Below are 27,015 nucleotides of genomic sequence, written 5' to 3'. Positions count from 1 at the left end.
GTACTATTCAGTATCTGTAAAAAAGCAATAAAAAATGTGGGGGGGGGAATTACTTTTTTTACGATACCCGACAATATGCGCAAAGCGTGGGGAGTGAACCTGAGACTCAGTGAAGTATACACCAGTGGGGAGTGAACCTGAGACTACGGTTTTCGGCGGGCTTCAGCTAGTTTCATATAAAAGCAATTACTTTTTTACGAAACCCGACGAAACCTGGCAATATCCGAGAAAGTTATGGGTAGTAGGCAACAGTGGGGAGTGAACCTGAGATTCGTGGAAGTAAACACCAGTGAGGAGTGAACCTGGGACTGGGTTTCGGCGGGTTTTGTAAAAAAAAAGCAATTACTTTTTGTTTACAAAATGCGCCAAATCCCAACAAAATGGGGCAAAGTTATGGAAAGTAGGCAAATAATGGGGAGTGAACCTGAGACTAAGGGAAGTGTACACCAGTGGGGAGTGAACCTGAGACTCTGGTTTTCAGCGGGTTTCAGCGAGTTTCATATAAAAGCAATTACTCTTTTACGAAACCCGACGAAACCTGGCAATATCTGAGAAAGTTATGGGAAGTAGACAACAGTGGGGAGTGAACCTGAGATTCATGGAAGTGTACACCAGTGGGGAGTGAACCTGAGACTCTGGTTTTCGGCGGGTTTCAACGAGTTTCACATAAAAGCAATTACTTTATTATGAGACCCGGCAATATCCGACAAAGTTGTGAGAAGTAGGCAACAGTGGGGAGTGAACCTGAGACTCAGGGAAGTGTACACCAGTGGGGAGTGAACCTGAGACTATGGTTTTTGGTGGATTTCAGCGAGTTTCACATAAAAGCAATTATTTTTTTTACGAAATCCGGCAATATCCGACAAAGTTGTGAGAAGTAGGCAACAGTGGGGAGTGAACCTGAGACTCAGGGAAGTGTACACCAGTGGGGAGTGAACCTGAGACTATGGTTTTCGGCAGGTTTCAGCGAGTTTCACATAAAAGCAATTACTTTTTTACGAAGCCCGGCAATATTCGACAGTTATGGGAAGTAGACAACAGTGGGGAGTTAACTTGAGATTCAAGGAAGTGTACACCAGTAGGGAGTGAACCTGAGACTCTGGTTTTCGGCGGGTTTCAGCGAGTTTCATATAAAAGCAATTACTTTTTTACGAAACCCGACAAAACAAGGCAATATCCGACAAACTTATTGAAACAGGCAACAGTGGGGGGGGGGGGGGTGATCCTGAGATTCAGGGAAGTGTACACTTGTGGGGAGTGAACCTGGGACTCTGGATTTTGTAAAAAAGCAATACCAAGGGGGAGGGGAATTACTTATTTACGAAACCCGCCAAAACCCGACAAAGTTATGGGAAGCAGGCAGCAGTGGGGAGTGAATCTGGGATTTGGACACTGATGAGGATTGAACCTGGGACTGCGAGAGGCTGATTCCAGTGGACAGTGAGCTCAGAATGTACTTTTATTTCGAAACCTACCGAAATTTTCAAAAGTTATGGGAAGTGGGCACCATTGGGCAATGAACCGGGACTCAGGGAAGTGCACACCGGTTGGGAGTGAACCTGGGACTGTGAGAAGAGGATATCAGTGGAAATGAACCTGGGACTAGGGAAGATGGATACCAGTGGGAAATGAAGCCGGACTATGGGAGATGGGTACCAGACGAGAATAAAGCAATTACTTTTTTACGAAATCCGCCAAAACCCGCCAAAAAACCATAGACTTAGGTTTACTCCCCAATAGTGTACACTTCCCTGAATCTCCGGTTCACTCCCCCACTGTTGCCTACTTTCTTTCCATAACTTTGTCGGATATTGTCGGGTTTCGTAAAAAATGTAATTGCTTTTTTTTTACGAAACCCAGCCCCAGGTTCACTCCCCAACAGTGTACACTTCCCTGAGTCCCAGGTTCACTCCCCACTGCTGCCTACTTCCCATAACTTTGTCGGGTATCGGCGTGTTTTGGCAGGTTTCGTAAAAAAACAAACACCCCTAACAATACCACGTGTATTCAGTAAATAGATGTCAATTGTAGTCTAATATTCAGTATCTATTTAAATTATTATTATTATTATTATTATTATTATTATTATTATTATTATTATTATTATTATTATTATTATTATTATTATTATTATTATTATTATTATTATTATCACGTAAATTTTAATATAGTACGGCAATTAATTCACGGAAGTACATCGCTCAATTAAAAAATGCAGAAAGTCTGCCCACATATTTATAATGAATCCGGTTTGCCTTAGATGACAAAACAAACAAACAAACAAACAACAAGAACAACAACAACAACAACAACAACAACAACAAATGAGACAAACAGAAAAAAAAACAAGATTTTAAAAAATAATGAACAATAGAAGAGCACAATAATGAAAAACAACAACGAGATGATAACACATAAAAGATATTCGTAATAAATCGATAACTGATTAAATTACTCCAACTACTTGACTAAAAAAAAATAATCATCATAATCATAATAGTGATGATGACGATTACAACAACAATAATAATAATAGTAAGTAAGTAGAAATAATAATAATAATAATAATAATAATAATAATAATAATAATAATAATAATAATAATAATAATAATAATAATAATAGAAGTACAATAGTATAATATCAACATTAAAGTATATTACAAGCAAATAAAATTATAAAAACAAAAGTTTAAAAAATATCAATAGACAGAAGGAATTTAAAAAAATAATGGGAAAAAAAAAAAAGTTACCCCTACCGGGATTTGAACTCTCGAACCTTAAAACTCAGAGTCAAACAGCTTATATCCACCAAGCCATGGTGTCACTGAACCCTTAGTGACATTTAATCATGTCTATTTAGACATTTAAAAATGGATTTGAATGCCACTCTTATTTTGATATTTTGAACTATGTTAATTGCATAAAAGCAGAAATTTAAAAAACATTACGATCAAAATATTTTTACAGCTTTGAATCGGGCTGTCAGTTAGTGCATGTGTTCAATCTGGAAGTAGGTCAGCAGTTTATTTCCATTCAACCGAGATTGTCGCACTTTTCACTCTCTCTATAAAAAAGAGTTCCTTATGGATACTGAATAGTGGCAAAGGGGCGGGGCGGTAGATAACCGTAGTTTTAAAACAGAAGAAAACAGTCTTTTATTTTTAAAAATAATAGGGTGGCCTGTTGACTGTTCGCTCATTGGAAGCGCCCATACCACACCCTCACCTCATTGTTGTACGTCATCTCGCCTCGCGTCGGCAACAAGAAAAAGAGAGCCGTCTGTGATGACGCACAACCTTCGTACAGAAGACAGGATATGTGCTAGCGTGAACGAAAAGCAGCATTTGCTAAAATGTATGATGAAAAGCAGTATCTGCTAAATTTGGAAAATATAGGGCTGCACAAAGCAACGTCGCTCAATAGACCGACTGCCTATGCATATTGTAATAAACAAATTCCTCCCTTCACAGGTGTAAAACATCTGTAACACATGAACAATACTTGTTAATTTTAAACCAGTTTTCGTAGCTCTCAAATACCTGGGTGTCAATCTGTTTGTGCGTTAGTTATTTTTTAACCAGGATTCGTAACTCTCATATGTCTGGTGGACAGTTTGTCACTAATCTGTGTATGTTACTGAGATTTGAACCAGGGACCGTAGCATTGTACTATGTGTTTGATTAAATGTCTGATTGTTTCCATGCTAGATTGCATCCATTCATTATTGTGTACAAGGCATCCTGTTGGATGAAAGTGTGAACTCTCTCTCTCTCTCTCTCTCTCTCTCTCTCTCTCTATATATATATATATATATATATATATATATATATATATATATATATATATATATATATATATATATATATATATACATACATACATACATACATACCTACTTATCTGTCCATCTCTCTTCCTCTCTCTCTCTGAGTCACACCTGCATTCCTGAGACTGATTCGGGTGTTATCTTCTTTGTCTTACACCCCTATGCTCTCATTGGTTAGAGTATGTATTGAATATTCATGCTTGCCCTTTGCCAAACCTTTTGAGATTGGACAGGCAAGGAAAAACCGCCAATGGAACGATCATTCCCTGCCCTTCCGTGACACAGTAATTGGCCACCATCATCATCATCTGCAGCAGCATCGATTCCAACATTGTCATCATCTGCAGCGGCAGCAACATCGATTTCAACATTGCCATCATAATCATCAGCAACATCATCATCATCATCATCAGACGAGACCAGAGAGCAAACAAAGGTTATGTCATAAGTGACCCCCCTATTCCACCAAATCATTATTTTTGCTTTTTAATACTAATGTGCAGTTGGTTTTGAGGGCTTTTATGGACTTGCAACACTTCTAAGGTCACTTCCAATGTCAGTAAAAAGAAACAGTAGATGGGAAAAATAACATAGATAAGAAATCTACACTTACAAGCATCAAAGAGAAAGGAAGCAGGGGCTTGATCAGCGGAAGTACACCAAGAACAAATCCTCACAAGTTCATGTGTCTAGTTTGAGACCACAAAGTCCCACCTAGATACTAATTTTTTTTTATTTTTTTTTTTTGACGATTTGTGAAGAAACATTCACATGTTAACAGCAGTAGTTTGGGATACCTCGTCCCAATCCGGACACCCTGTGTTCCAATTGTGACAACCTGTTGTGCAATTTAGACACCCCATCCATTGTTCCAATTCGGACACCCCTTTGACAATTCAGACAAATGCAACTTACCTTTTCTTAGTTTGAGCTAAGATTATGTCAAACGAGCTTACCTTCACGATGAGAGTGAGTTTACTTTATAAAATAAAGCCGGTTTCTTTATCAATTTAGCCTTTAAAAGAACGGAAAAGTTGTTTTGTTTGTTGTTTTTAAGGGTTTTACGGCGCTTGCAGCACATTAAGGTCATATATCAGCGCCAGTAAAAAGGAAGAAAATGGGATAGTAAAAAGTTCTAGGATTACAATTAAAGCATCCAAGAATAAGGCAGACAAAGGGGAATTGGTTCAAATAGGGAAATGTAGATTCCAAGAGCACACTATCAGTGTACTTAGTTTGAGATCACCTAAAAGTCTCATCAGACACAAGCACAGCTCCCCACTAAGAGGAATACACTCAAATGTTTACAAATCATATACACTGTATATTACATAAACAAAACATAATACAGTGCATAACAGAGAGATGACTTAATTTACAAGGAAAAAAATATCTCCCAAAACTAACTATACACAGAGACGCCAATTTTAAATTTGGTTCACAGGAGTTTCAGACACCACTCGTAGGAATTTCAATGCCGAAAGAGGAATTTCCTTACAAAAGAACAAGGAATTGGAATGGTACGTATAGTATAGTTCTAAATAGATAACTGATTAGAATTATGTTATGATACATAAACACATTGCGTGCCAAATACAATCCCAAAGTTTCCTTATTTCAAATGAAGTAAAGCGCCAAAATCAAATGGTAGAGATTGTAGTACTGGTGGTAGTGAGGATGATGTGGTGTTGGTGGTTGTAGTAATAGTGGTAGTGATGATGAAGATGTGATAGTGGTTGGTGTTGTAGTAGTAGTGGTAGGGATGATGATATGGTGGTAGTGGTGGTGGTTGAAGTAGTAGTTGTAGTGATGATGATGTGGTGGTGGTATAGTGGTTGTAGTAGTTGTGGTCATGATGTGGTGGTGGTTGTAGTAGAGGTGGTAGTGATGTTGATGTGATGGTGATGGTGGTTGTAGTACAAATGGTAGTGATGATGATGTGGTAGTGGTGGTTGCAGTAGTAGTGGTAGTGATGATGTGGTGGTGGTGGTTGTAGTAGTAGTGGTAATGATGATGTGCTGGTGGTGGTTGTAGTAGTAATGGTAGCGATAATGATGCTGTAGTGGTGGTTGTTGTAGTAGTAGTAGTAGTAGTTGTTGTTGTTTGTTGTCACAGTAAAGATTGTTCACAATTATCTTATTAAATTTTATTTTATTAAGAACTGAATTCATCTCACTCCAGTTATATTTCGGTAGGCTTAGATAAACTTTACCTTCTAATATTAGATCGTCTTTCCTTTTATAGCCTTCCCTCGAATTAATTTCTAATTAGTGAATACTTTTCGTTCTACATTCTGTCACGTAGCCACTTATTATAAAAGCTGATAGGTCTAACACTCTACACTCACTTTCTCTCCACAATCTATGCCGGACGGCCAGTCGCTCTATTCCTATATATATACTGGAAGATTTTTATCTTTTGGGACTTTGTAGATATTATATCTACACCATTAAGACGCCGGAGCTTTTAACTTTGATTGTATAATCTTCAAGGATCAAACCCAAGCCCGCTGTACTACACTATAACCTCTTTCCAATTGCCTGGAAGCGGAATTTTACGAGTCCAATCCTGTTATCAGAGGAATAGATCATCCAAGCCCATCAACTGCCTGGAAACGTAAACTTATGAACCTGACATATTATCATAAGTTACGTAAAATATTCATATCTCTATTTGTAACTGCCACGATCACTGTTTATCTCTTTTAATTAAATTTCATCATTATTTTTATTTCATTGTAAACAAATCGTTAATTGTTTTTCATTTATAGTAACTAGTAAATTCTGGGGCCTCATTCTACATAGATCTTTATGCATAGTCGAGTAGCTCTTTACTCACTTGAGACCATGACAGTTGTTGTCCTTGTAGTGATGATGATGTGGTTGCAGTAGTAGTGGTAGTGACGATGATGTGGTGGTGGTTGTAGTCGTAGTGGTAGTCTGGTAGTGATAATGATGTGGTGGTGGTGGTTGTAGCAGTGGTAGTGATGATGATGTAGTGGTATAGTGGTTGTAGTAGTTGTGGTTGTGATGATAATGATGTGGTGGTGGTTTTTGTAGAGGTGGTAGTGATGTTGATGTGGTGGTGATGGTGGTTGTAGTACAAATGGTAGTGATGATGATGTGGTAGTGGTGGTGGTTGCAGTGATGATGATGATGTGGTGGTGGTTGCAGTAGTAGTGGTAGTGATGATGTGGGTGGTGGTGGTGGTGGTTGTAGTAGTAGTGGTAATGATGATGTGCTGGTGGTGGTTGTAGTAGTAATGGTAGTGATAATGATGTTGTAGTGGTGGTTGTAGTAGTAGTAGTAGTAGTTGTTGTACTTGTAGTGATGATGATGTGGTGGTGGTGGTTGCAGCAGTAGTGGTAGTGACGATGATGTGGTGGTGCTTGTAGTAGTAGTGGTAGCGTTGATGATGTGGTGATGGTGGTTGTAGCAGTGGTAGTGAGGATGATGTAGTGGTGGTGGTAGTGATGAAGATGAGGCGGTGGTTGTACGAGTAGTAGTGGTGGTAGTGATGTGATGATGATGTGGTGGTGGTTGTAGTAGTGGTGGTAGTCATGATGTGGTAGTGATGGTGGTTGTAGTACAAATGGTAGTGATGATGACGTGGTAGTGGTTGTAGTAGTATTAGTGGTAGTGATGATGATGTGGTGGTGGTGGTTGTAGTAGTAGTGGTAGTGATGATGTGGTGGTGGTTGAAGTAGTAGTAATGATGATATGGTGGTGGTGGTTGTAGTAGTGGTGGTAATGATGATGTGGTGGTGGTGGTGGTTGTAGTAGTAGTGGTATTAATGATGTGGTGGTGGTGGTTGTAGTAGCAGTGGTAGTTGCAGTGATGATGATGTGGTGGTGGTGGTTGCAGCAGTAGTGGTAGTGATGATGTGGTGGTGGTGGTGGTTGTAGTATTAGTGGTATTAATGATGATGCGGTGGTGGTTGTAGTAGTAGTGGTAGTGATGATGATGTGGTGGTGGTGGTTGTAATAGTGATAGTGGTAGCGGTAGTGATGATGATGTGGTGGTGGTGGTTGTAGTAGTAGTTGTGGTACTGATGATGATGTGGTTGTAGTAGTAGTGGTAGTGATGATGATGATGTGGTGGTGGTTGCAGTAGTAGTGGTAGTGATGATGGTTGTAATTCTAGTAGCAGTAATGATGATGTGGTGGTTGGAGAGAGGGGGGGGGGGGGGGGGGGGGGGGAAGAGTCCTTGGAACAATTGGACCTCACCGGAATTTGACGGAAGTTGCCCGGAACCCGGAATTTTTTGCTCCAGACCGGAGTTTTGGCATCACTGTATACATTTGACTATTTCCCTCCCAGCAAGGGTATCCGGACAGGGCCAGGACAAAACCAAGTAGTAATCTTATTCCAAGACAAAGACAGAAAGCATGTTCGAAAACAGACATAGGAGGATAGAGGACACAGTATGTATCTCCCTGCCCACTATGGGAGGTCAGGAACCCCACCCAGAGAACGGAAAAGGATTGACGATTACGCTACAACGCTGGAATAGTCAAATGAGTATACATCCAGAGATCACACGTATTTACTTGCCCTTGCAAAATTGAGACAAGGAGACTAGTCAAAATAGAGCAGTAGATGCCCACCTGGATACAGAATCCCCAGCATTAGTCAAAGTTAGAAAAAATGAAAAGCCTGCCAGGACCGAGCCAGCAAAATAAAAAGTCCATCGGTCAAAATCAAACCAAATGAAAAAATAACATATATCATCATCATATCTTGTCGCGCCAGTGAGTCAGCCAGTCCCGGGCAGTCTGGTTGCATTCCCTCAGGTCAGCATTGGTGCAGTGAGGTCCCAGCGAGCATTCGGACAGGATGTGGTCCATGGTCTGTCTGGGGTGACCGCATGGGCATTCAGTGCCCGGTGAGATTTTCCATTTAAAGAGGTTGGTGGCGGTGTTTCCCACCTTTGCTCTAGCTCTGTTCAGCGCCACCCATTCTTTTCTTTTGAGGTCTGTGCCTGCTGGGAGCTTTTCTGTTGGGGGCTGGAGGGCATCGTTTGCCGTCTTGTCCCATTCTACCCATTTGTCCAGGCGGAAGAATGCTGAGTGGTCTGGGTGAAGGCTCTCTACTGTGAGGAAGCTTTTTCTTGATTTGAGCCTGCTTTTGGGGCAATTGTGGTCATGACGGGGTTTGTATGTGGTTACGCGACCAGAGAGAATAACATATATAATACGTACTAATACCATAGCTATGTAACATTATTATTATTATACATTACTACTAGGACTGTACCTACATCCATTCTTATAATTAGTAGACATAACTTTACTTTTATAATTATATATATATCTAATGAATTCTCCTTTCCAAAAGCAATTTTAAAGGCTGCAATCTTGATTGTAATTGTACCAGTACCAGTACATCAGACTTAAAATTTGGCTCACAGGAATTTCAGACACCACCACAAGGAATTTCCACATACAAAATCCCATCTAAGATGATAATTTGTAGGCACAATGTCAAATATCACAAACCCCTTACTACTGTACAACCACCGCCACCATTACCACCACTTCTATTATAACCATCACCACCACACTATCCTGACACTGACATGGCGGTTTTTTGCAACAAAAAAAATCCCTAATTTTACAAGCTAAAAACAGCAAAATTTGCAAAAAATTGCGATTAATTTTCCCAAAAAACATTAAGTAGTTCATGAAAGAGAAGGTATTTGTTTTAAGGATTCCACGGCGCTTGCAACAAATGCAAGGCCATATCAGCGCCAGTAAAAATGACGAAAATGGGATAGTAAAAAAGAAACTACTCTTGATTAATTATCTTTCACGCTCTACACGAGCTATCGAATTTAAAGAAAAAAAAAGGGTCATTTTTTGTTTTATTTTTCATGCAAAATCCTGAAAATTTGCAGATTTTGTGGCCGCAGTGCAAATCAGTGATATTTTGCGACAGCAAATTAAGGAAAAAAAATGCCACGCCAGACTATCATCACTAGAGCCACCGCTACCACCATACTACAAACATCAAAAGCACCACTACTACTACTACAACCACCACCATATCGTCACTACGCCACCTCTCCAACTCCAACCACCACCATCACATCCCCATCAATATCACTATCACAACTTGGCTACAACAAAAGGCTAGAATGTATTTAGTTAATTCTTTACAAAGTAAGCTACTTTATCTTTGTTTCAAAAGTAAATCTAAAATGTCTGAAAAATAGGCTTTCAAAGTCAATCACGCTGAACTTTCTACAATCAGCTGACTTCTAAATGGAAAAAAAAAAGAGAGAGAGAGGGGGGAGAGAGAGAGAGAGAGAGAGAGAGAGAGAGAGAGAGAGAGAGAGAGAGAGAGAGAGAGAGAGAGAGAGAGAGAGAGAGAGAGAAAGAGAGAGAGAGAGAGAGAGAGAGAGAGAGAGAGAGAGAGAGAGAGAGAGAGAGAGAGAGGGGTTTTGTATTTAAAGGTTTAACATCGCTTGCATCACAGGTCATATCAGCACCAGTAAAAAGGAAGAAAAATACTTGAGACGTACAATTGAAAGGACTTGAAGAAAAGGTAAGAATTAGGGGAATGGTACTGGTACAAAAAAGTGGAACAGACATGTATATTCCACGTGCACACTATCAGCGTACTTAGTTTGAGATCACCTAAAAGTCTCATCCAGACACAAGCACAGGTCCCAAGATGGATACACTCAAATGTTTACAAATCATAAATAATATATAAACAAAACCATACTGTGCGTAACAGAAAAATGATTTATAAGACAAATAACTCAAATTTGACAGCTTCCCTCCCAGCTAGAGTATCCGGCCAGGGCCTGGACAAAGTAATCTCATTCCAAGACAGACAAAAAGCATGTTGGAAAATAGATATAGGGGGATATGTTTTTGTTTTTAAGGGTTTTAGTTTTACAGCGCTTGCAACACATTAAGGTCATATCAGCGCCAGTAAAAAGGAAGAAAATGGGATAGTAATAAGCTCTAGAATTACTATTAAATCACCCAAGAAAAAGTAGAATTGGATCAAATAGGGAACAGATGTAGATTCCAAGAGCACACTATCGAAGTACTTAGTTTGAGATCACTTAAAAGTCCTATCCAGTCACAAGCACAGGTCCCCACAAAGAGGAATACACTCAAATATTTACAAATCATATAAAATATGTAAACAAAACATAATACATTACATAACAGAGAGATGATTTAGGCTACAAGGAAAAAAATATCATCTCCCAAAACTAACTATACATTTGACTGTTTTCCTCTCACCAAGGGTATCCGGTCAGGGCCGGGACAAAACCAAGTAATCTCATTCCAAGACAAAGACAGAAAACTAGTTGGGAAACAGATATAGGGGGATAGAAGACACAGTAAGTACCTCCCTGCCCACTATGGGAGGTAACCCCATGCAGAGAGAGCGAGAGAAAGAAAGAGGTTAGTGATTGTGTGAGATTATATATATATATATATTACTCTGAAAGAGAAGATTATATTTTTGGCCAAATCCCCTTCCCTTTCTATTACTATCCACTCAAGCTGTCGTCTCAACATTTGGCACCATCCTGTCTGTGCCAACGTCATACAAATGGGAGTGTCACCAAAATGCATCAGCCTGAGCACAGGTGACAAAATTTAGGTTTGCAGCATGGACGCTTATCACAGAAAAATGTTTTGACACTGCAAAATCAGACGGAAATTTACAGGCCACAGTCCGACCCATGATTTCCAGCAAGAGTGTTACAGTCAAAACTCTGATGGTTACAAAACTATCAAAATACTTGACAGAGGGAGCAGAAGTCAAAATCCATCAATAGAATTCAGTCAGCTTCAAAGACCCCTGACTGCCCAACATTTGCCACTCTTCAGCAGCCAATGATTCAATAAATCCACAGAACCAACTCATTGATAAATTAAAAAAACAAAACAAGGCAATATATTTTACAGTGACGTTTATTCTCACAGTAAATCTGATACTGGTTACGACTCCAAAATGTCCAAGTCTCCACACAATAATTCCACTATGTTTAAGCTCCGTATCCTCTGCTCTCCCTGCGCCCACGAGCTCTCTTAAATTTGCGTCCCTTTGGCGAACCCAAGGCCTAAAGAAAGAGGGGGACGAGAATTAGATAAAGACCACAAATTCACATAATAAATAACACAAGACATGCAACAAGTAATTAACAAACAATCCATAGTTCCTTTAAAAAAAAAAACAAATTAAAAAAGAAATACATTAATAGAGTTTTGGGTATCACAAATGGCCCAAGTCACACCATGATGAAAAAATTAGGAATTTAAAATAATTATATTGTATTTTTACAACTGGATACTTAAATCAAATCACTATAAAAGTTTTCATGATTGCCTCTCGATTATATATTTTATTGCTTAATGTAAATTTGAACTACTGATTTAATTTTGGCAAGACAGTGCAATTTAGAAAAGCGCACAAGAAGTAATTTCAAGTAAGATCGTTTTGGCTTGAAAAATAATTGATACATTTTGAAAAAAAATCATTTAAGAGAAATAGCATACCCTTTTTACGCATGTCAGAACAAAATTATTCAATTCTAATTATCAATTTTAATAATTTTTCTATCAATTACAGTGTCCAATGTACAGTGTAGAGTGGCTTGCTGACATTTTTTATTTTCTGTGTCTGTGTGATTTCCTGACATAAAATCGATGAAACAGATTGTGCCCATGAAGAGGAAAGCTGATATTTTTCTTTTTCTTATTGAGATTTTAGATTTTACACAAGGCTAATTTGAGTATATCAAAGCCATCGCCTTTATTACTTTAGTCGCAAAGTGGCTGAAAATAATTTTTCTGGGGAAGTGTCTTTTTTGGATATACCATGATCAATTAATCAACATGTCGATTTTTCGTATCGCACAAGTCAATTTCTTTTGATGTCCAAAGACATCTAGTTTAATTTCAACCCTTAACTGAGTAGATTAAAAAAAATATATTCTGCATCTTTTGTGATGTTCAAAGATTATTTTGAAAATATAATTTGGCTCAAGGTACCTCTATTGAAGTAATGAACAAACATCTGCATACTCCCAAACAACAAGAATTCAATCTATTTATGCATAAAAACCATTACTTTATATTTGCACTACAATATACCATGAAAAAGATAACTTCATCTCGACTACAATAATTTTATCTGGACCATATCCCGCGAAAAACAAACGGGTTTGGAAAAATAAACAAAACCCTTTAACCAGTAGCTTGGCCACATCTTTTTACACTAAGCGGACCTAATTTTCTAACATCACGGAAGTCTACTGGAAGAAACAAAATAAAACAGTCCAGTATCATCTCAAGATTTATATCCTGGACCCAAAAAATGCGAAATTTTCGGTCATATACCAACCCAAATTTTACTTCTTATTTTTCTTTCCCCTTTTAAATAAATTTAAGTAAATCTGACCTACAAACCAAGATTTATTATACTAAGCTATAATTTACAGGGCGAGAATTGTTCAAAGAACTAATACACAAGTGTACATCTGATCACGTTGTTACATAGTAATAAAAGGAAAATTAACAATGCTGATACATACTTGGTGTGACTGTGTGGCACACCAGGAGCAAGTCCAAAGTGTTTGCAGTTCTTGCGAGCCTTACGGGGTCCTGTGAGGGGATACAATAGAATAAATATTTTAATTAAAAAAAACAAAAAGACTAATAAATATAAAACATTAAAAAAACATCAACAACAACCACACAGTACTCCTTGCCATTCTTTCTCTTTTTATAATGAGAAACAAGACCAACTTTATAAAATGTGTTTTTTTTTAAACAAAAATTTTTTGACCCAAATAGCAGTGACACAAGATGAACCTTAATTCAACGTTGCTGGAGAAAGTGAAACTGATGTGATGGTGATAGTGACGATGTGTTGAAAGTGGTTATCCTTGAACCCATACCTACAAAGTTTAATGAAAGTAGCCTGAAAAACAATTTCATAACCTAAATTTTGATATCGTTAAGTCTAATCTATTTCAATTCAATATATTATGTGCTCATAACAAACTTGATACACATTGCTGCCCCCCCCCCCCCCCCCCCCTCCCCAACAAACAATTTTTGCTGCTGATATGCTCATCCTGTCTGTTGACACCCCATTGATGCCATACGATTTTAGTGCATAGTGACCATCTTTTCAAAGAGCTAAAACAGGACCCTCTAACACAAAATGTTGTCATGACCCAAAACATAAGTATGTTGGACTGTTATATAATATAAAGATTTACAGCTTTCTCTGTTCCTTGTTTCAATTTGCTAGTCAAATAAGCAAAATCCTGGGACATGCAAGGGTCATGTCCCATACATATAAACAATAAAACTTTTAAAAATAAATGATAAAATAATTCATCTCCAGATTGCCATTATGTAATAATAACAATAAGTGGCATTTATATAGCACTTCAACCCATTGTCACAGGCTCTAAGCCCTTTACAGTGATATAAAACAAAACAAACAAAAAGGACAGTAAGGCAAGTGTGACGGAAAAGTGATATGAATTCAATTTAACAACAAAACATGATAACAGTATAGCAATTTACGACATAAAAAGATAAAAACTTTAAGCGAGATTTGAAACAAATCTAAGCATCTCATTTGTGATGAGAGTTCCAAAAATTGAAAAGATTGATTATCTATTTTACGCAAGATCTTATGTTTGATAAGGATTGATTGGTCATTGCTTGACCTCAAGTTTCTATTGGGGACAGAGATGTTTAGAAGGTCTTAAATATAGGAGGAACTGTTTGCGCTCAAAGATTCGAAGATAACAGTACAAATCTTATAGGCAACTCTTTTCTCCACAGGAAACCAATGTAACTCACCAAGGAGAGTTGCCAACAGGTATTTTTGTTTATTTCGAACAACATTTTGAGCAACCTGAAGTTTACACATTTAATTTGTTTTTGTTTTTAAGGGTTTTACGGCGCTTGCGACACATTTAGGTCATATCAGCGCCAGTAAAAAGGAAGAAAATTGGATAGTGAAAAGATTCTAGATGTACAATAAAAAAGGACTTGAGGAAAAAAGTAAGACAAAGGGGAGTGGTTCAAATAGGGAACAGATGTAGATTCCAAGAGCACACCATCAGTGTACTTAGTTTGAGATCACCTAAATGTCTCAACCATACACCAGCACAAGATCCCACTAAGAGGAATACACTCAAATGCTTACATTATACATTCAAAATAACAAACATAATAATACATAACAGAGAGATGATTTACAAGGAAAAAAAATATCATCATCTAAAACGATAACTATGCATTTGACTGTTTCCCTCCCAGCCAAGCACTACGGCCAGGGCAAAACCAAGTAATCTCATTCCAAGACAAAGACAGAAAGCAAATTGGAAAACAGATATAGGAGGATAGAAGACACAGTATGTACCTCCCTGCCCACTATGGGAAACACATTTTGTCTTTAGCTAAATTCACCCTGAGGCAGTTACAATAGTCTACTTTGTTTAAAACAAGGGAATTAATCAAAAGTCATGGTGAATTTTTGCTTATTTTTTATTTCTATGCACACAGATTGTATGGTGTTAATGACATGGCTTGTCATGGAAAAATCTTTATCAATAATGATTCCAAGGTGTTTTTTATATATTTGAAAATTCTTTTGTACCGTTTCCGTAACTAATAGCTGATTCATTTTCCCGTTTAAAGATACTCCGCCTTCCACACATCAAGATCTCAGTTTTATTATCATTTAGACTTAACTTGCTTCAGTATAAAGATTTAATCTCGTTAAAACAGCTCGAAATTTCTTGTTTTAAGAATTGTAAATTACTTAGGGGTACTGAGCTATAAATTTGCGTATTGCCTGCATAAAATGATAACCCAGACTGAATGTGTTCATCACACTAGAGGGGAGCTGCATATATCAGTGAAAAAGACAGGGCCAAGAACAGAGCCATGTGGCACTCCAAAGTTTAGTAAGGCTTGCTCTGACTGAACACCATTGACCACGACAATCTGCCATCGATCCTGTAAATATGATGTAAACCAGAGATGCCAACTGTAAATTTGGCTCACAGGAATTTCAGACACCACTCGTAGGAATTTCAATGCCGAAAGAGGAATTTCTGCACATAAGAAAAGTGAATTGGAATGGTATTTGTCATTGTATTTACATATTGTATAGTTCTAAACGGATAACTGATTAGAATTATACTATGCTATATAAACACATTGAAAAATACAATCCCAAAGTCTCCTTATTTTAAAGGAAGTAAAGCTCCAAAACCTAATGGTAGTGATTGTAGTACTGGTGATAGTGATGCAGAGACGCCAACTTTAAATTTGGCTCAGAGGAGTTTCAGACACCACTCGTAGGAATTTCAATGCCGAAAGAGGAATTTCCGCTAACATCAAAAAGGAATTGGAATGGTATTTGGCATTGTGTTTACATATTTTATAGTTCTAAATAGATAACTGATTAGAATTATATTATGACATATAAACACATTGCCAAATACAATCCCAAAGTTTCCTTATTTCAAATGAAGTAAAGCGCCAAAACCTAATGGTAGAGATTGTAGTACTGGAGGTAGTGAGGATGATGTGGTGTTGGTGGTTGTAGTAACAGTAGTAGTGAGGATGAAGATGTGATAGTGGCTGTTGTTGTAGTAGTAGTGGTAGTGATGATGATATGGTGGTGGTGGTGGTGGTTGAAGTAGTAGTTGTAGTGATGATGTGGTTGTGGTATAGTGGTTGTAGTAGTTGTGGTCGAGATAATAATGATGTGGTGGTGGTTGTAGTAGTGGTGGTAGTGTTGTTGATGGTGGTTGTAGTACAAATGGTAGTGATGATGATGTGGTAGTGATGATGATGTAGTGGTGGTTGTAATAGTAGTCGTGGTAGTGATGATAATGTGGTGGTGGTGGTTGTAGTAGTAGTAGTGGTGGTAATGATGATGTGGTGGTGGTTGTAGTAGTAATGGTATTGATGATGTGGTGGTGGTGGTTGTAGTAGTAGTGGTAGTGATGATGATGTGGTGGTGATAGTGGTTGTAGTAGTAGTGGTTGTGATGATGATGTGGTTGTGGTGGTTGTAGTAGTAGTGGTAGTATGATGATGTGGTGGTGATGGTGATTGTAGTAGTAGTGGTAGTGATGATGATGTGATGGTGGTGGTGTAGTAGCAGTGGTAGTGATGATGATGTGGTGATGGTGGTGGTGGTTGTAGCAGTAGTGGTGGTAGTGATGGAAATGAGGTGGTGGTGGTACTAGTAGTAGTAGTGATAGTGATGATGATGTGGGGTGGTTGTAGTAACTGGTGGTAGTGATGATGATGTGGTGGTGATGGTGGTTGTAGTTCAAATGGTAGTGATGATGATGTTGTGGTGGTTGTAGTTGTGGTGGTAGTGATGATGATGTGGTGGTAATGGTGGTTGTAGTACAAATGGTAGTGATGATGGTGTGGTATTGGTGGTTGTAGTAGTAGTAGGATGATGATGTGGTGGTGGTTGTAGTAGTAGTATAATGATGATGTGGTGGTGGTGCTTGTAGTAATTTTAGTGGTTCTGATAATGATATGGTGGTGGTGGTTGTAGTAGTAGTGGTAATGATGATATGGTGGTGTTGGTTGTTGTAGTAGTGGTAATGATGATGTAGTGGTGGTGGTTTTAGTAGTAGTGGTTGTGATGTTGATGATGTAGTGGTGGTTGTAGTAGCAGTGATGGTGATGTGGTGGTGGTGGCTGCAGTGGTAGTGATGACGATGTGGTTGTGGTGGTTGTAGTAGTAGTGGTAGCGATGATGATGTGGTGGTGATGGTGGTTGTAGTAGAAGTGGTAGTGATGATGATGATGTGGTGGTGGTTGTAGTAGCAGTGGTAGTGATGATGATGTGGTGGTGGTTGAAGTAGTAGTAGTGGTGGTAGTGATGAAGATGAGGTAGTGGTGGTGCTAATTGTCGTAGTGGTAATGATGATGATGTGGTGGTGGTAGTGATGATGATGTGGTGGCGATGGTGGTTGTAGTACAAATGGTAGTGATGATGATGTAGTGGTGGTTGTAGTAGTGGTGGTAGTGATGATGATGTGGTGGTAATGGTGGTTGTAGTACAAATGTAGTGAGATGATGTGTGGTTGCAGTAGTAGTGGTAGTGGGGGTAGTTGTAGTAGTAGTGGTAGTGATGATGATGTGGTGGTGGTTGTAGTAGTAGTGATGATGATAATGTGGTATTGGTGGTTGCAGTAGTAATGGAAGTGATGACGATGTGGTTGTGGTGGTTCTAGTAGTAGTATAGTAGTAGTAGTAGTAGTATAGTAGTAGTGTAGTAGTATGTTGTGTAGATACGTGAGTAGTTTAGTAGTATGTAGTGATATGTGTGGTGTGGTGTTAGTAGTAGTGGTCGTGATGATGAGTGTGCATGTGTGGTGTTGTGTAATGGTAGTACTAAATGTTGGATCCCTGATTGGGTACTGATAGTGTAGTAAGTTTTCGGTGAAAGGAGTTGTGTGGATCTGGTGAATAGTGTTGTGTATTTGAAGGGTATATCCTGGAACAAGTTGACTCAGCCAGAAATTGACGGAAGATTGCCGGTAAACCAATTTTAGCTCCAACCGGAGTTTTTCCAGGAAAGAGGAGTTAAGGGCATCAATAGGTGATGTTGTTATTGTTTACAAGTTATTAGGTTGCAAACACATTAAATATCACGCCAGTAAAAACAACGAAAATGGATAGAATAAAGTTCATTAGAATTACAAATGAAGCTCAAATAACAAAGGGGAACTGGAACAAATAGGGATCAGATGTAGATTCCAAGAGCATATCACCAATGTACTTAGTTTGAGATCACCTATAAGTCTCATCCGGACACAAGAACAAAATCCAACAAAGAGGAACACACTCAAATGCTTACATTATACATTAAAAAATAACAAATATACTAATACATAACAGAGAGATGATTTACAAGGAAAAAAATATCATCTCCCAAAACAATAACTATGCATTTGACTGTTTCCCTCCCAGCCAGGACTCCGACCAGGGCCAGGAAAAAAAATAAATAATCTCATTCCAAGACAAAGACAGAAAGCATGTTGGAAAACAGATATAAGGGGATAGAAGACACAGTGTGTACCTCCCGGCCCGCTATGGGAGGTCAGGATCCCCACCCAGGGTGATAGTGAGGAGGATGTGGTGTTGGTGGTTGTAGTAGTAGTGGTAGTGATGATGATGATGTGATAGTGGTTGTTGTAGTGGTAGTGCTGATGATGTGCTGGTGGAGGTTGTAGTAGTAGTGGTAGTGATGATGATGTGGTGGTGGAACAAATTGACCTTACCAGAATTTGACGGAAGTTGCCCGGAACCTGGAATTTTTTGCTCCAGACCGGAGTTTTGGCATCACTGTGTAAACTATTTTAGGGCAATTACCTTTTCGCTGAAGATATTTTCTAGTCCTCTTAACAAAATGTCATGGTCAAAAGCATTGGCTGTTGTGTTTTACTTCACTGCATATATTGACTGTATATAAATTGTATTCATTCCCCTTCTTTAAAGACAAATTATGGTCAGTATCAATGGTTCGCAAAGACGATATGTCTTGTGGTAAAATCTATGTCAATATAGGTGATTTTTATCTACCGTTATATAGCAAAAAAAATTTTTTTTTTTTTTTTTTTTTTTTTAAAAACCCAAAAAATGGGACATTGATGTTATTTCGATATATCCATTCTGAACTGTAGGAGGTATTTCAAAATAAGTTTTAAAAAGTCAAACATTTTATTTACTCACCTTGCATGAGGACAGTGTTTTTGCCTTTGGGTGATCTCAAAGCCAGCTGATCGAAGGTCATGAGTTCTCCACCAGCTTTCAAGATGCGGGCACGTGCACGCTCAGTAACACTGAGGGCACATACCTAAAGGATTGAATTACAATGGAACAAGAATGACAATATGCAACCCGCTAAAGGCATATATATGATACAATAAGATAAAAGTTATCCGTCAAAATGCAAAGGAAAGCAGAAAAAGTGATTGAATGGGTGATTTAGCTTTAGAACAATATTGTACACTGCCAGGTGTGTGTGTGATAACTGAGACTGAGACACAGCTAGTCCGTGTGGGTAGAATAGAGGGGCCCTAATATTGTACTAAGGGTGGGGGCACAGCCGTTTATTACACTAGAAATCTTTCACTTTAGTTTTCTACCGCCTCACCCCCAATGGGAACAACCCATCGTCGATGACGGGGAGACCACTGTGTGGTTACGTCATAACAGATGTCCAGAACGTGAAAACTGGCCTATATTTATCCCTGCAGGTAGAATGCACCGCTTGGATTTCATTGTCAGTCAGGCTATAGGACAGATTTCGTAAATAACATTTTTACACTGCAATTGCTGACGATACACTTCTTCTATATTTTTCTATTTTATTTGGATATACCGGCCACATTTTCATCTTCAAGACGCAATTATTTTCATTGATATCAAGAAATGGTGAGTATACTTTATTCTCTCTTGAAAAATGTATATTTTTCTATTTAAAATTAACCTGAAAAATATTTTTAATTGTTTAAAAAACTCAAATTGATGTTATCTGAGTTTTGTTACCCTAACACATGGTAGTAAATATAAGAGAGAGAGAGAGAGAGAGAGAGAGAGAGAGAGAGAGAGAGAGAGAGAGAGAGAGAGAGAGAGGAGAGAGAGAGGAGAGAGAGAGAGAGAGAGAGAGAGAGAGAGAGAGAGAGAGAGAGAGAGAGAGAGAGAGAGAGAGAGAGAGGAGAGAGAGAGAGAGAGAGAGAGAAAGAGAGAGGGAGGGAGCGTGTGTGTGTGTGTGTGTATAAAACTCATTTACGCACATTTTTAGCACGGAACGATTTTATTGCTTGTTCAGTCAAGTTCTCATGATTTCTCTGTGAAAATTGAACTTTGAACCTATAACTTTCACACCGATTTGCCATTCCGTCTTCACGATTCGCACCTTCCCTCGATATTCTTCTACATCGCCAGTTGGTACAGTCAACGGGCGTGGGAAAAGAGGGTAGATATATTATGACATCAAAAAGCGATGTGATCAAAGGTGGCGGATGATTGTGTAACATCAAAAGCCCGGTGGACTGCGCTACAAGGCCGAACTTTCGAGGGGATATGTGATTTGAGTGGGAGGGGCTTATTTGACTTTGCCGATGACCGACTGGTGGACGATTGAAATTATAAATGTCCTTTTTCAGCAGCCAATTGGAAATGGGTAATTGTAAACACCTGATTGGCGCTTCATGGATAGAAATCAGTTTGGGGTCATGGGATGAATTTGCTGGAGAGATGGAGTAAATTTGAAATGTAATTTGGGGCGTTGTCTAGGTGTCAAATAAGACTCTCGCAGACCGGTGATAAATCAATTTTTTTTGGCCGCAAATGCTACAGTAAACTTCTTTCTCTATCTTATTTTTGCTAAAAATATTTCAGTGGGTATATAGGCGGCTTCCATTTTGAATAACGGGCATTTAGAACTATATTTTAAAGGAAAATTATTACGTTATTATTATTAGCAGGAATCCAGGCGATCACTATCGTATTATTACTAACAATCAATAATATTATTATAACTCTTATAATTACAATTATTATTATTATTATTATTATCATCATCATCAATATCAATAATAACTAATGATCTTTTTTCTTTAATCAGATGAATGGTCATACTGAAAACAAGCATTGTCTCAATGCAAATGGCAAATGGACTCTGCCGAATAAGCTGTGAAAGGGCTCAAATGAGATATGTGGTTAAAAAAACATTTCATGCAAACTGCTTCAGAATCAGGAAGTGAAGTTCCACCGGTGAAAAGAAGAAAAAAGGAACGTTGGTTAACTAGATGCTGTTTCTGTGAAATGTAACAATCAGCTGTTCCTTACAATAATCGTGAGGTTTTACGTATATTAATAAAAAGTATAAAAATGTGTTAAGATCTAGACGTCTATACAAAGTTCAAAGGAATACTTATAACGTATCTTTACCTATGATTGTCAATTTATTTTAAAATAACAGTTCATTTTGATTATCTGATTATTAATCCCCCCCTCCCCCCCCCCACCAATCTTTTTCAATGCGTTTATCACGATTTTTTATTGTCAAAAAATGGATATTATTTATTTTTTACTTTTATTATCATTATTATTATTATTATTATTATTATTATTAATATTATTACAGTGGTGATCAAGAGTAATATAAATATACTGATATTATATGATTATTACTAGTATTAGTATTACATTGATATCACGTGTTTCAACTGATTCACAATGATCATTTCTGTTATCCACGATGCTTCGGTTGTTCAATAAGCAGACCATTTTCAACAAATTTCCATTTTAAATAGTATTAGCTATCTGGTCGGCATCCTTTTTTTTTTTTTGTCGCAGCACTGGAGAGAGGGAGAGAGAGAGAGAGAGAGAGAGAGAGAGAGAGAGAGAGAGAGAGAGAGAGAGAGAGTGAGAGAGAGTGTGTGTGTGTAAGTGTGTGTGTGTTGGTGTACATAAAACTAATTTATGCAACGTTCTACCACGAAACAATTTTCATTTTACCACCTCAGTTTGATCTCTCATCAGTTCTCTCTGACAATTGAACTTTGAACCTATAACTTTAACACGGCTACGATTCGCACCTCACTGCGATATTCTTTTATGTTGACTCGTGGTACAGTCAACGGGGTTGAGAGAAGAAGACAGATATTGAGTGACATCATCAAAAGCGATGTGATCAAAGCTGGCGGATGGTTGTGTAACATCAAAGACCAGTGACTGGTCTACAAGGCCTATCATATTCGTGGGTATGTGTGATTTGAGTAGGAGGAGCTTTCTTGACTTTGCTGATGACCGAGTGGTGAACAATTGAAATTAGAATTCTCCTTATTCAGCAGCCAATTGGAAATGGGCAATTGTAAAAAGCTGATTGGACGCTCCATGACAAGAAAGCAGTTTGAGGGACATGAAAGGAAATTGCCGGAGAGCGTGGAGTGGGGAGGAGTAAATTATATTGAATGGATTGATAGTAATTTGGGGCGTTGGGAAGTTAAATAAAACTCTCGGAAACAGGTGATGAGTCAATTCTTTGGCCGCAAATGATTCAGTAAAATTCTCTATTCTTTCTTTCTTTTTTTTTATTTTTATTTCCTTTCTGTCAGAGTGGACATATAAAGGCGAATTCCAATTTTTTTTAAACGGACATTTAGAACCGGACATTTAGAACGATATTTTAAAGAGAAATTATTGCGTTTTACCAAAATTAGCAGGCGTTTAGGTGATAGCCACTATATTATTTTCATGAAAATGATCATTATCATCATTATTATTATTATTATTATTGTAGTTATTATCGTCATTATTATTATTATTATTATTATTATTATATAGTTTAGATCTATACAAACGTCAAAGGAATGTATATAACATATCTTTTCATAAGAATTGTCAATTGCCATTACTAAAACCAGTTCGTTGTGATCATTTGATCAACAAACCCCTACAATTTGGTGATTACGCATTTTTTTTATTGCTGTCAAAAAAGGATATTGCTGTACAGGTGAGCGGATATCTCAACAATGCTTCATTACAAAACGACTTTGATTATATATTTCTACTCTGTGAATATTGATGATTATTGAAGTATTTCTCATTTATTTGTATAAACTCAGATAACTATGTAATTTTTGATTATATCGTTTGAAGTAATTAAAATTTCTGACCCATTTTTATGGTTATTTCCTATAAAATCTAATCCCAAATGATCTACTAAAATTATATCAAATAAAAGTATGTAGATCACTAGTTATGACTCTAAAATATCTTATTGCAACATCTAATAGCATCTTTACTACGCCACTTTGAACTTGAGAAAAAAATCATAAAAATAGGAAAAATTGCTCAGTCTCCCTTTCGGCACAGGCCGTGACTCGCCATCTGTTATGAACTAGCGTCCGGCAAAATTTATCTGTCGAACTAAAGTGAATGCAGTAAACGGCTGTGGGGGAGAGATGATCATATAAGTTGACTAGCAACCAGTGGCCGGAGGTAAATGTAATTTGGGAGGGGAGGGGGGGGGGGGGAAAGCTTAACTGTCTAGCCTGACCATATTAAAATGGAAGTGTCACCAAAATTCAGACAACTGAGCACAGGTGTCAAATTATGACACAAGACATGGTGATCTGAGCATTCACCATAGGAAAATACAACAAAATCAGCAGAAAATATAAAAATTCCAGAATTCTGTTGATCAACAGAAGATTATCATCACTGAGTGTGTGGGTGAGAGAGAGAGAACTGTGTGCGTTTTTATCTGATAGCAAAAGCCAATGGCAATGCTCTTGATTTGTCTGCTGGTGATTTCTACCACTTGTGACACTTGGGGAATTCAATCTCAGTTCAGACAAGTGTTTGACAGTAGACTGTATTTTCCTCATCTTTTGAAATCTAACTTTTACTATAAAAATGACAATTTGGTTTCAAGATTTCACAACATTCTTCCATAAACCACAACTTCAGGACAATGAGTATATATTGGTTACAGGAATGGTAGACGTCAGCGGAATGGAAAGCATACATTGTTGGTGCTTATAATACCTTAAGTTTGGGAACCTTCAATAGCCAGGCATCATCTGTAACAGTACTGACAGTGACAGCAATCTTGTCCTCACGTCCAGTCCTGCCCATCAGACTTGCCTGGGTTAAAGAATGATAAAGGAATTAAGAACGATTTAATAAATTAACATTTCTTTAAAAAGTATAAAAAGAAATATAATTACATCTGTAAAAAGTAGAAAAATATTCTATACATTAAAATGGAAATGTGTACATATCTATTTCCCAGAACATTGGATTAAAAACAAAAAAAATCTCAGTTTCACATTTACACCATGCTTGATCATAAAAAAGTAAAGACGTTATTAGGTTAGGTGATGTCATGCTACAATAAATATAACGTTACCATTAAAAACAAAGCTTCAATATTAACAATGATAGAAAATTACCAAAATGTGTCAGGATAGAAAAAAAAATAATTAAAAAATTGATTTATTGACTGAATATGACATTTTCATGGCAAATCAATACTTACAACTTTAGACAGAGACATGGGTGGTCTGTTTTGTCTGCTCATGAACATCCTCTTAAGGATGACCTTGTTGAATTTAGAGTCAGTCCTTCTTGCAAGGAAGCGATAAAGCTGTTGAATGATTACAAATTACAAGGAACCATGTATTTATGGGGAAAAGTGGTAGCATCAATTTTACCTGTTTAGACCCAAATTAAAATTATAATAGGGATGGTTGTACAAGCTATTGTCAACCATAAAGAGTTCCACAGTCTTTCAGACTTTTCAACATTTTCAAATGGATGACTTTTTCAAAACGCTCAAGTACACCATGCATTTGATCAATCTGAACAAACAACCTGTCATATTAATCATAACTACAGAAATATAAAATGATGAATTTCACACTCTAGGGCAAAAAATGTTTAAATGAATATTGCAATGGCAAAAAATGACAACGAATGAAAAAAAATAAAATCTATTATATAAACTAGGCACTTTGATAACTCCCGTCCAGTGGCCGCCGATAGGCTCACTGTAAGGTGAAACTCGTTTTTTGGAACTTTAATTTTGTCCCTTTACTGTTTTGGTCACCATGGCGTTATTTGTGAACCTATGTGACTAATTTTGGTATCATTATAAAGGGCACAAAACAAGGTTTCTAATGTTGTATTTCATTCTTAATTCCTGATTGTATTTCTCAGAAAGCTTATGTGATAAAAATTTATAAATTTTTGAATTATAAGAACTTTTTAAATTATGGATACATTTTAATTATACTTCATACATCGATATAGACAATTAATTGAAGAATATCTCTGCCAAATTTCATCAAAATTGATACACTCGCTCATTATTTTATTTTTTCCCGCCATCAACCCCACTTTTTAGGACAAAAACCTCATATTTTTTTCCATTTTCATTTATCCTAATTTTTTCCATACTTTCCATACATGAAAATGATTTATATGAAAATAAAGCTTATTTTCTGACCTTTAAAATGATACCTAACACCTGCAATTTATTTTTTAATTGAAAAAAATTTACTGAAAACAATAAGTGGGCCATGTTGACTGCAAAACTCAAAATTTCCCGATCGCCGCGAGATGCTGGTTTAGAGGCAGCGGTGAGATCACAGATTCTCTCTGTAAAATTGACAAAAAATTTTAATAGATAAAATATAAATAACTCTGGAACCATAGGTCGTAGAGAAACAAATAAGGTATCAAATTTTATGTTTTTTTCATGTCCCATCCCCCTGACAGAGTCAAATCAAGATATTTTGAGTTTGAAAATTTTATCAAAGTGCATATATAAACATCACAAAATTAAAATTTATTTAATCAAATACCAACCACATTTCCACAAGATATGTGGATTTCAAGTCATTTAAACACCAATTTATCAAACAATGATAATCTAAAAATATGAAAACTGACATAAAAATGAAATTGCTTCACTTCCATAAAAATAAAACAGCCACCAAAAGCCAACTTTTGATCATTGAGGTCAAAATATTTTTTAAAAATTGAAATAAAAGAAATTATTTGTATTTCGTAAATCAAATCATCACAAGCAAAATTATTAGTGTGAAATATGACTTTTAAAAGTCGTAGTGTTTTTATGCACCTCCGTTGACGGTGTATCTTAACGGATCGTTTTTCTACACCTCGGTCACGCGTGCTCATCCCACCCAAATTCATCAGCGATATTGTGTTTCTGTATTTGGACATGGCGAAAGTATATTGTGACATCTGTAGGATGTTTTTGTTAACAAATTTATTTTTAAAATTATAATAATTTAAAAAATCGAAATATGAAACCAGAAAATAAATATTGCATTGAAGGTAAAATAATGTTTTAGAAAGACCTTATTAAATGTGATGAACAGTCAGGTGGCTCCGTAGCGCAGCGGACAAGCTGTCAGACTCTAACCTTGAAAGTACCGGGTTCGATTCCCATTGCAGACATTTTTTTTTTTAAATTTACTTTATTTTTGTTTGATTTTTTTCCTATTTTTCAAAAACTTTTTATCGTGTTTTTAAAAAAGTTCGATTTTAATTTTCTAAAATTATTTATTGATTTGAGATCAGTATTTGTGTTCCATGTTTCTTTATAC

The 27,015-nt window shown here is 37.2% G+C and overlaps 1 protein-coding gene across 1 annotated transcript in view; it reads right to left on the bottom strand.

The window, feature by feature from the left end:
* Positions 1-11,815: 11,815 nt before the first annotated feature.
* The window catches only part of LOC144973005 (large ribosomal subunit protein eL18-like), a 16,824-nt gene continuing 1,624 nt past the window's right edge, over positions 11,816-27,015 (bottom strand). The window contains exons 3-7 of the mRNA XM_078914928.1: positions 24,921-25,028; positions 24,428-24,526; positions 19,598-19,721; positions 13,390-13,463; positions 11,816-11,920 (exon numbers count right to left, since the gene is read on the bottom strand). Of these exons, the coding sequence (XP_078771054.1) occupies positions 11,846-11,920; positions 13,390-13,463; positions 19,598-19,721; positions 24,428-24,526; positions 24,921-25,028 (480 nt within the window). The 3' untranslated portion in view covers positions 11,816-11,845. The remainder of the gene's footprint in view (positions 11,921-13,389; positions 13,464-19,597; positions 19,722-24,427; positions 24,527-24,920; positions 25,029-27,015) is intronic.

Source organism: Berghia stephanieae, chromosome 5 (genome assembly GCF_034508935.2).
Source record: "Berghia stephanieae isolate SIO BIC M18660-M18661 chromosome 5, UCSD_Bste_1.3, whole genome shotgun sequence".
NCBI classification, from domain to species: Eukaryota; Metazoa; Mollusca; class Gastropoda; order Nudibranchia; family Aeolidiidae; genus Berghia; species Berghia stephanieae.
Note: the sequence above shows the minus strand (reverse complement) of the source record. Positions and strands in the feature narration are given on the sequence as shown.